The 11,766-nt window shown below is 31.4% G+C and overlaps 1 protein-coding gene and 1 pseudogene across 1 annotated transcript; one reads left to right on the top strand and one right to left on the bottom strand.

Annotated features, from left to right (window-relative positions):
• Positions 1–224: 224 nt before the first annotated feature.
• Positions 225–2,401, bottom strand: LOC120154052 (annotated as a pseudogene).
• Positions 2,402–10,924: 8,523 nt separating this feature from the next.
• LOC120154051 lies at positions 10,925–11,314 on the top strand. Its single transcript, XM_039165908.1, has one exon. It carries the CDS (start codon positions 10,925–10,927, stop codon positions 11,312–11,314), a length of 390 nt encoding a protein of 129 aa, XP_039021839.1.
• Positions 11,315–11,766: the final 452 nt, after the last annotated feature.

Below are 11,766 nucleotides of genomic sequence, written 5' to 3'. Positions count from 1 at the left end.
AACATTAAATTTGATCAAGATCCCTGTTTAGATTGATTTTCAGCATTTGGAAAAGAAAATTCCAAAGCTTACTCTAAAATCCCTTAATTACTTTTCGGCCAAATTTTACATTTCTTTTCCAAGAGTCTGGAAATTAAAAATAAGATTAGGTATTGAAGATATTTTGGTAAGAAATCATTTTATAATCATATTAGCGATGTATGAATTTCTTAAATCATGAATTTTCATTTATGAATAATGTAAAACTTCCAACATTCAACTGCTTCTTCCATTGATGAAACGCCTTCTTCTTCTTCCGCTTTGTGAAGCAAACCCAGATTGTACCATGCCGACGGATTCATTCTATCGACTCGAAGAGCGTTCATCGGCAAACTTTTCGCGACTGCGTTGCATTGGCTGCTGACTCGTCTGAGCAAACAGGCGGTCGATATCATGCTCGGGACATGATCCGGATCGATATCCAGGGCGGCCTGAAAAGCTTCTAGAGCTTCTTTTAGCAGGCATTTTCTCTCATACAATACACCTGCGAAATAAAACGTCTTACATTAACTCGGACAACAACGTAAATTAAGGGAAGAATATAGTTAGTTACCTGTGACATGAATTCTATCAGCAGAGTAAGAATCGATGGCCTTCGACTTCGAAAGACAAATCTCAGCATCTCTCCATTGCGACAAGCTTATGTAGAGATGAGCTAAATCATGCCATATTTCCTGTTCAAAACTTGCAGAAGGGTATCTTAGATCCTGTAAACAGTCATTTGAAAAGATTAGCTGCCATAAGGGGTGTATCCTGAGAAACGATATCTGACAGAAGAAAGAGCATTATACTCTGCAGACTCCGATTTTAATGTTCTAAGAACATGCAGCGTTTCTCAAGTTAAAATGGATAATTACCCTCATTCATATACCCTAAAAGGCAATTTACATCCTTTCAAATATATATATATATATATATATATGAGGCCATTTACAACCTACTTTTCTAATGTAAAAGGTCCTAAATTCATACCATCGGCAAGCACCCGAGTTATAGCAAGAAGGATGGTACCGGAGATCGTTTCTGAAACTTCACCTTCTAACTTATCAACTTATAACGTAAACTAATGCATTACCCAAGTCAACTTGGTAGGAGAACCATTTCAGATACTTCCAAGACAAATAGAAATCGATTAAATCTATAGGTAATCGAAAGAATGCTATGCACTTAACAGATCTTATGATGTTTCTTCCCTGAAGCAAAGCATTTACTCTGTACTTGAAGAAGGGCAAGAAGCTGACTATATGTCTCAACAGCACTCTTGAGCTCCCCCTGTGCAGTTTGAAGCTTAGCTTTAGTGTGCAACAATTCGCCTTGATCCCATTTCCCGGTTTGATCCAAGGCAGCATTGACAACGATTTCACCATCCACAAAACATTTTTGAGCTGACAATATACGCGCCAACAACAACCACCTTCTACTATTAGCAAAGACTTTGCATAATAAAGTGCAGCTTCCAGCTTTCTCTGCTCGGCATTTTCCAGGCTAAGGTTATAAAGAATAATGGGGTCTTTCGTACTTGAAATTTTTCGAGCACTTTCCAAAGCCTGCAGGGCCTTAGACTGTCTTGTAACCCTCTCAACGTCAGATAAGACAGACTTCGAACGAGTTGAACATGCCACGCCCAATAAAAGGTTAGCAGTGCCTTCCAACTCCTTGCATCCATTTTCCAGGCTTTCAAGGGCTCTACAAGCAAAATTAATCCCTTCTTCGGCAAGATTAGGTTTTTCCCCACAAATTCTAGAAGCCATCAATAATGCTGGAACAAAATTGTGGATCCTCGTTACTGTTCAACATATTTCGCAATATAGTCAAAGCAACCGAATCTTCACCCGCCCCATGGTAACTCAGGGATAAAATACGATATCTTTCTTTGTGATTAATAAACCCTGGAAGCAGTTCTTTTATTTGCTTAATCAAAGCCTTGAAATCACCGGATATGGAGAGAGCAAATGACAGATGATCCAAAATCGATGGATCCCATTCAATTCTTTTTAGAGAAACTTTTCTTAGTAGAATCATTAGCAGGAGCACAGCTTCCTCTATGTTATTACCAGGAACAAATGAACTGCCCATTTGGGACAGGAGGTTCGGGGGGCTTGCTTCACCTCCAGAATGTAATAGAAAAATAGCAAACTGTTTTTGAATTCTTGCAGTAGTTTCTGCATCGAGATTCCATGAGTGGAGAAGAGCCCACCGGTAGGACAAGATTGCTTCAAATGGAGAATCACTCAAGAACAAAAAATGCATTAATAGAACTCAAATAGAAGATCCAAAGAATGCATAATTCATATCTAGTAAACATGTTACACTGCGATGATCAATGCAATATTATCAAATTACAGTGAAGTTCAAGCTTTTAGCCACATAAAAACAGATTAGAAGAATCAAAAAGAGAAAAAAAACAATCCAGCATTTGAGATTTCAAGACATCTGCATAAACCAAGAGTGAAATCAAAATCCAACAGAATAATTTAAGAAACATAAACCCAGAATTCAGAAACAAAAAATTACTGTTCAAAACCCAAAACCCACCTATATTTCACTAACCCCGTTTTAAAAATCTCGCCAAACAGCCAATCAAATTCCTAGATAATAAATTTAAAAACAAAAGAGACAGTGAGACACTAAAATTACCCAAAAAATGTATGAATTCAAGCAATGGGCGATCCAAAAACTAACAGTAGTATGAAGTCAATCTCAAGTTTATACAGTCAAAGAGAAAGAAAAGCTCACATTTTGTTCTTCCAAAGAGAAGAAAAGCAAAGAGACCACAATCCATCAATAGCAACACCACCCATCTGTGTTTTTCTAGATTGTTCCCTTCAAATCCAAACAAAACATTCTTTACTAAAAGATTGTACCTTTGAAAAAACAAAATTAATCAATCAAGAACCCAAAGCCAAATGCCTTCAATAACTTTTTCTTCTCTTCTTTCGAAAATTTTATTTTGCCCTTTTGGCCCCTCCTTTGTTTTCGCTCATCATTTATTTGGATTTAAACATTAAAAAACAGTGAAACGATGGATTGTGAATTGGATCGTGAGGAAGAAGATTTGGAGATTTAAGCTTTAAAGGAAAAAATATTGATAAATAAAAAGAGAACTAAATAAGGCAGGTTACTGAGAAATTGAGATTCAGTGTCCATTAAGGCTAGTTTCTAAACCACATGGGATGCTTTTTCATATGTTTTAGTGCTGCATTTTGACTGTCATTAACGAGATCTATTGGCATTTTATTTTATTCAACTTCTTTTTCTTTTTGGTATATCTATCGGAATTCGATCTTAATCGATTAATCCGGATTAAACAATGTATAAATGAAGGTAACTCTTCCGATCCAATTTATTTAATTCATGGTGGATTCAAAAATAATTTTTGAGATAGGCACACATAGGTTAGTAACACAAATTTTTTTACAAGTAGATACAATTAAAATTTTAGTCACAAATAAAATCTGAATATAAGTCTTCCACAGAAGTTATTCTCAACATGGAGTTGGGAGCAACCTACTATCTTATCTCTTATTCACCCCACTACATATGGGAATAAGGTCAACTAATTTATTTTTTTATGAAATGAAAATAAATAAATAAATTATTCCGAGTTTAAGGTACAATATATAGTCCGGAAAAAACAATCCCTCAACAGAAACAACTACTTGTTGACGGGAAAGCTCAAGGATATAGGCAATTATATCAAAAACATATTATAAACAATATGTAAATTTATTCTAATCAAATATATTTTCTATTAATGTTATTATTATTAGGGTAAATTACAAATTTCTTCTCACTCTTTTTTTCATTAAAATTTAAAAAAAAATCAATTTAATCACTAAACTTTGAACATTAGATTTTTTTGGTCACTTTTCTGTTTTCTCAGCTACTGTCTGGTGACATGGCTTATCTTAATATTTTTTAGCCATATTGTGCAATACTTTTGGGTCCAATTAGTAGTGAGAAATGGTTTGAATTAAGTGAAGGGTAGTTAAAGCTCTCGCCTAATATGTGCCTGAGCACTGAGGAGATTGCTGAAGCTGTTTAGGCCATTAGGAGGGTTTGGCAGCTGAATTAAAAGCCTTTAACTAATACTTGTGGGCTTAGGGGGTTTACTTTTGTACTCTGATGATCAAGTGTTAGAGGAAAATGTGAATGTTACAAGTCAAGTAAAGAAATTTCGAGCGGTCGTTAGTGTAAATTATATAATTACATATTAATAAAGACATTACTTTTAAGTCGACATGATAAAGATATCTAATTGATTCGAATTTACACACATGACGAGTATAATAATATTAATAAATTCAATGATCGAATTGTTAAAATATCATATATATATATATTAATAAAATTCACTTGGCTTTACACCGATGTAAGTAGATTCTTCATCGTGTATAAATGTAGATTTGATAAATGTTAAATGTCAAATTTGTGTTTGGCTAAACGAAGGGAATATTGATGTTGGAAAAAAATAAAGAAGAAGGAAAATGGAGATGGTAGGTAAGTAATAAGAGAAATGAGACTTTGCTCCTTTATTTATTTTTTCAATGTATTATTAGGATCAAATTGAAAATATTAGATTATAATTAAAAATATATATTTAGTTTAGTGATATTACTTTTAGGCTTTTAGCCTAACTTTTGAGATTATTAGTTTAAATCTCATAATTAATAAAAATAATTTATTTTATTTTATGTAGATTGAATCAATTCGAATTGATTCAAATAGTATCTAAATATTTTTTTCTTTCTTTAAAATATTTTTTCTTTCATGTTATTTATTTATTTTTTCACAAACATATTTTTGGCCGAATTTAATAAAAATGATTATATAAATTAGTTAAATTAAATATCAATTTCAATATTAATAATATATTTTGACGAATGAAAAGCTTGAAAATGGTAATATTCCTCATGTGAGCTGCCTGCTTGGTCGGTCCTCATGATCTAACTTGTAAGGCTTGAAAAGCATCGAAAAAGCTTTGATTATTAAGCAAACCATGTATTCGAGTTGTTGTTGTTTTTAAAATGAAATTCTACATTTTTTATATAAAAAACATGGAATCCTCATATTTTAGTTAATAAAAAACGTGCAATTTAATTTAACAAATTAATTATTATTGAGGTTCAAGCGAGAGTATTTAATTACTAATAAATCAAAAAAAATATTAGATCCATGTTGAAGTTAAGCTATTGATCCTATAACGCCAATACAAAAATTCAAAGTAAATATTTGTACGTCGATTCGAGTTGAGATAAACTGAGTTGTGAGATTGATTAGAACTAACGATTTAAGGATTGATTTAACTGAAACAAATTTGGGTCTGAATAGAGTTAAAAAGGGGATTTTTGGTTTAAGTATTAAAGTTGGAGGATCTATGGTACCCATTTATGAAACCATGCCCCATATGATTTGGTTCTCGTTCATTGTTTTTATGTTATTATTGTGTTATTAAGTGTTATAAAATCTCGTTTTCATGTTGAAAATGTCTTATGAGTAATGAGAGAGAATCCAAGAGAAAAAGAGGAAGGTCTTGATGATTAAAGCTTAAAAGTGAGATGGTGGTTGCTAAAAAACCAGGTAGATAAACAAATTTAATGCTAAGAGTTAGGGTATGTTTGACTTGTTATACCTTGCTTGGTGTCAAATGATGATTTTGTTGTGTTTTAAGCATGTCTAAACACCTAATGTAAGATATACCTAAGGATGAGAAATCAGAAACACTCTCGAGATGAAATTTATAACATGATTGTAGTGAAATGCATGAATCTGCTCAGTTTGATTGTTTGCATGAATTATTACTATTGTACCTTGCTTAGTGATGCCATGCTAGAGTATCACTTTTAGGATTATTCTTAAATTGCTTGCTGCTGACTTGAGATATATATAGATTGAAGACCTATTGTGAAATGATTAAAAATGAAATCTGCATGACATTGTGATTATGATATAGTAAGTATCATGTGGTTGAATTGTTATAAGAGATGTGTTTTAGTTCTTAATAAGAAATGATATGATAATAAAAGTATACTCATGTGAATATGCCTACTCAATGTTATAATAAAATGATTACATGCATAAATGATTATCATAATTAGGCCTGTAAACGAATCAAAAGTTCAATAAACCGTTCGACGAAAAGTTAGTTTATATTTGTTTATTTATTAAATGAATAAACATGAACAATATTTTCTGTTTGTTTGGTTTGTTTGCATGCCTAATCTTAATATGAGGTTAGATTTGCATGTTGGTTGTTGACATGATTTGCTACTTGAATTTGCCTTCTTCTTTTTTTAATTAATATGGGATAAGTATAAGACATTATGTAATACCCAAAATTTGAGTTAATAGTTTGAGTCAACCCGATATCTTTAAATCAAGCCAGACCACCCAAGATAGTTGGACCAAGTTATATAGGTATTGGGTTTAAGTAAGGCCCAAGAGTATAGAAGAAGTGATAGTTTTAAAAGTGAGTTAGAAGAAAAGGGACCAAAAGAGTAGTTTGCCCATAGTCGATTTAAAGAGATAAACCCCCCTTATTTAGGTTTTTTCACGTGAGAAACTAAGCCCCAAAAATATATTCCCTTCTTCCTCTTCTTTTCTCTCTTGTTATTTTTTCCCATGAGCAAATAAAAAGTTAGAAGCTTTTCAAATTCCAAGCCAAATTAGAAGAAACCAAGGTAAGAATCATATTCCTCATCCCTTAAGCTTTATTTCAAGCCCTTAATCTTTAGTTTTGGTGTTGGTTTTCAAAAATGAGTTTTTGGGAGTTTGAATAAAACCAAGAGATTTAAGCTTGTTTGAGTAATTTTAAGTAGTATAAAGTGTTTTAAACTTAGTTTCAAGCCTTAGATAAGCTAGCAATTCCTTTAATTACTTTTCATAAGTTAAAGGGGTGAAAGAGAGTTCCAAAGCTAAAGATAAAGGAAATGTGATTTCTAGTTGATTCAAGAGGAGTTTAACAACCAAGAAGGCAAGGTAACACACTTACAACTTCCTCATATCAGATGTAGATCATTAGAAATGAGTTTTAGCTAGAAAGTTAAGATTTAAGCTTGAGAATTATGGTTGAAACTTGTTGAGTATAATTTAATGGTAAATTCTTTGTAATGGTGTTATAGCATGTTCAAGAGCCTTATTTATGCCCCTTAATATCACATAAGACTTAATAATAAATGGGAAACATCAAGGTAGGAGTTTGGGGACTTTGGAAAGGTTTTTAGAGTGTTTAGGAGAGTTTTCTCGAGTTAAAAAGTGAATTCTGCAGTATAGGTTTCGAAACCTCAGGGTTGGTTTTGAAATCTTTTGTCCATAATGACATTCTGTATAGAGGTTTGGGGTTTCGAAACCCATGCCCAAAATATCAAAATTGGCCAAAAATATTGCTCGAAATGACCTAGACCCATTGTATAACCATAAATAGGATCGAATAGGTGTAAAACACTATAATAAGTGCTAAAGAAGGTGTTTAAAGTTGAGTTGAAACAAATGAAATAGCTGTAGGGGTATCGAAACTGCAAAGAGAGTGTCGATAATGTAAGGCCAATATCAATACGAAGGGTATGGTTTGAGTTTTAAAGCAAGGAGAATTATAGAGTTAGTATTGATACTATAAGGCCAATATTGATACCAAGTCTTTGTGTTGAGCAGTAAAGAATATATGTTTAGAGATAGGTGAGGTTTTCCCAAAAGCTGATAATTACTCTCCAAATAAGACTACAAGTGAGAATAGTAATAAAGTTAATTTCAAATGTAGAAACAAGAATAAAGTAGAATTAAACAAGATTTGCCTTGTTTGATGCTAGAGAAACGATTCGGACACCCGAGTTCCTTTAGAAAAGTTAGCAAAGTTGAAAGTATAGTTTCAATCCGAATATATCCTAAGGGAGTGCGCGAGGCACTTTAAGTTGACTAGGTTGTGCGCAAGGTCCGACACTCAATGAGTGGGCTAGTCGAGAATGTGGTGTCTAATGTAGAGATTCCGGGGAACACATTCTCAGTAGACTAGAGAGATGTATGAGCTTCGAGATGTAGCCCCTTAGCCGCACCATGATGTCTACCATAGAATAGAGAGTGAGTATACGAGTATACTCACTAAAGCATATCAGAACAGATTAGTACACTAGATTAGTACTTTATAGGTCCTTTCAAATTTTGGTAAACTAAGGTTTGTCCCATTTAAATTTGAAATGAATGAACCGTAATTTTATATTTTACATAGATATAAAAAAAGACATTTAGATTTAACCTCAACAAGATTTAATTTGATTCTGCTGAGTGCTGAGGTACAAAATTATAATTTTATTCACTTAATTTGATAAATAAACCACAATATTTATTTTCATTTAATACTTAGAAAATAAAATGTACAATTTAAATATTCAAAACTTAAATGTCGCCGTTTCATAAAAGCTCAGTCTGTCCAATCATTTTATTTTGTATTTTAAAAAATTACTTTTAATTTATAAAATATTAATAAATGCTTTTTAGTCTAATTTTTTTGGGACGAATTCATTAATATTATATCTTCTAAATAGTTAACAAAAACCTATGTGTGAATCTTTTATATAACACGTGGAAGAGGAAGGCGTGCTTTGTCCTTTCCCTATCACTTCGTGCCAATTAAATGCGTGATTTAGAATAAAGATTATAATATCTTGCTATGGAGTCGTTTTGAATATGTAAATTATTTTATTTTTGTTTCTTCTTAACATATTAATCTGAATTTTATAAATAATAAAATATATTTAATCCCTTAAAAGGCTTAGTGCATCAGTCCGCAATTCGAGACATCTCAAGAATTTTTGAATTAATATATAATTTTCACTAACATAATATAATTTGAAAACTAATTAGATTTTTTAATTGAATATTAATACACAATAAAATTATTCCATGTTGTTGTGGTTAAATTGCATAGATGGATAAGGTACAAGTTTAAATTCATTTTTATGTTTGTATTTATATTTATAAATTATATAAAATATAATAAATTAAAAAGATGTGTTATTGAGTTTATAAAGTTCAAAACCAGATCTTTCCGTTCGTAAATTAATAGATCAAAGTTTGTTTATACATTATTATCATTAATGAAAAAATTTCAACATTTTGAAGTACAATATTCATCTTATTTTATAAGACATATGTATTCAATAATCACTATTTATACTTCTGTTAAAATATTTTAAAATAATAAATATAATTTTATTAATAAGTACTAGTTTTTAATAAACTTAAGTAAATATTTTATATTATTAAAAATATAAAAAATATTTTTATCATAAGATTCCTCTTCACCCAATAAACAGTCAAACCCAAACCCACTTCATCGCTAAAGCTATAGCCGTTAGCTGTAATCATTGATGGATGTAATTGTTATATTTTATAAATTAATTAATTACATTATTTGATTTCAATTAATCAAATTATCAAAAATGATGACTAGCGATTATAATTATGAGTTTGGATTTCGACAAACGATTAACTAATTATTATTAAATTAAAGATATATTTTTAAGAGAAAATAAAAGTATAATCGTTTGTCAGATATTTATCTTTGAAACTTTAATGTTCAATTAAAGTATTGTTATGTGCTGAACTTTATAACATGATTAATGATGATGTATTTTGTATTTTGTATTGTGTTAGAACTTTAAAAATAATGTAATAGGTGTATGTTTCAACTTACCTAAGTGGTTAATAGAATTATTATTTTCTTAGAGGTTAAGGTTTCGAGCAGGGACGAAGTTTTTTTAGGGTCCAAGGGGGCCCCGATCCCTGTTAAAATTTATATATTCGATATAATTTTAGTTTAATAATATTTTGGTTCATGTAAAAAAATATTTAAATTTAAAAAATATATTAAATATTTAATCAAGTAGGGGTCGAACTAAAAAATGATAAGTCTGTGTTCTCAAATTTTTGGTCTAATTACAATTTAAGTCATTGCAAGTTTAAATATTAGACAAACTAGAAGTTGTCTTTCGAGTTTTGAGTTTTGAGTTTTTTTTTAATTTAGGGTGAATACAAGGTAATATATGTACAAAGACTTTCAACTATTTGACAATGAACGCTCATACCCCTATATACGTGCTTGAACTCGAAACCTCAAGGATAATAACAGTCCCTTAATCACTAAGGTCGCTTGGTTCGTGTTGAATTTCGAGTTTAAATACCTAATAAGTCTTTATATTTTTATTAAATAGTCTAATATTTCGACCCTTGCCAATATTAATTCTGGCTCAATCCCTGGGTTCGAGCTCCAACAACTACATTAGGATGATTGAACGTTTACTGTCAAATAGTTAAAAGCATATAAAACAAATATTACTTTGTAATCCCTTAACTTAATAATAATAATAATAATAATAATAATAATAATATGTTGATGTACTAATTACTATATAATATATTTGCGTACTATTTTTTGCCTTTTGAACTATGAATGAAATTTGTATTTGAAATATTTCTATTTAAGTATTTATTTATAAAAATGTTAATATAATATTTATTTGGGAGATAGTTTCATTATGATTAAAAGATAATGAATTTGAAAAAAATATATAATAGATTGCATATTAAACTGTAATTGAATCATTAATAACAATTAACTATTAGAAACGCTGACTTCTGGCAGATGAAAGTCCCTAAAAACGCTAGCTGGAGCTTTAAGTACCTGCTGAAAATTAGGCCTAAGGCTGCTTCCATCCTTGTGAGTCAAGTCCACGAGTTTAGTACGCGATACATCTGGGACAAATTGCGCTCTCCTGCTTCCAAGGTCCCTTGGCACCACCTAGTTTGGTTCTCAGGACGTATTCCCAAGCAAAGTATTATTGTTTGGATGGCCATTTTAAACAGACTTCCTACTCGGGTTAGACTCTAGCATATGGGTTTGGCCATAGAAACTGATAAATGTCTGCTGTGTGGTGAGGAGGCAGAGACAAGGGACCATATTTTCTTTGATTGCCAATTTGCTAAAGAGCTTTGGGAATCTATTCTTGAGTTATGCTGCATTTCTCGTGGAGCTTGCAGCTGGGTTAGTGAGCTGGCGTGGGCCACCCTTCTATTCAAGGGTAAGTCCCTCATCGTGGGGATTCTTAAGCTCGCCTGGTCTGGGCACATCTATAGTATATGGAAAGAGAGGAATAAAAGATTGTTTGGGAATAGAGCAAGATCGAAGGAGGAAGTGCTAGGTGACATCAAGGAGGCCATCCGTATCCGGTTGGTGGGCAAAGCTTTTAACCGGTGTGATCTGTCTAATATCGCTGTGTACTAACTGGGGCATTACTTGAATCTTATTGTTCTGCTATAGCTAGCTGGCTATCGGCTTTGTTTACTGTAGCAGGATTTCCTGTTTCTTGGGTAATGGAATTGATTTATCCAAAAAAAAAACAATTAACTATTAGTGATTAAATATTTATTAACGGTTAGATTATAGTTAAATGATATTTATTAACCGTTGCAATAATTAATTAAAATGTTTAGATTAAACAATATGATTAACTGGCGATAAACAACCCTAATTTTCTATCTACCCCTTTAGTGTCACCTTTGGAATAAATCTATTAGGGAGTTTTTCTGAAATGTAAGGCATAGATTTGCTCAGTTTTCTTCACTGTGAGGATTTTATGTATGAAAAACGATTGGTTGCGTTTAGATGTCACATTTATATCTAAATGATAAAAACTAAAATTAGTAAATAATTTTTATAAATTTAGAATTTATTGC

The sequence above is a fragment of the Hibiscus syriacus genome, unplaced genomic scaffold (assembly GCF_006381635.1).
Source record: "Hibiscus syriacus cultivar Baekdansim isolate YM2019G1 unplaced genomic scaffold, ASM638163v2 tig00111105_pilon, whole genome shotgun sequence".
In the NCBI taxonomy this organism is placed as follows: Eukaryota; Viridiplantae; Streptophyta; class Magnoliopsida; order Malvales; family Malvaceae; genus Hibiscus; species Hibiscus syriacus.
This window is presented reverse-complemented; position numbering and strand designations above follow the sequence as displayed.

Bases quoted from the DNA above. Each gene is read 5' to 3' on its own strand.
- LOC120154051 (XM_039165908.1), top strand. From the start codon at position 10,925: ATGGGTTTGGCCATAGAAACTGATAAATGTCTGCTGTGTGGTGAGGAG.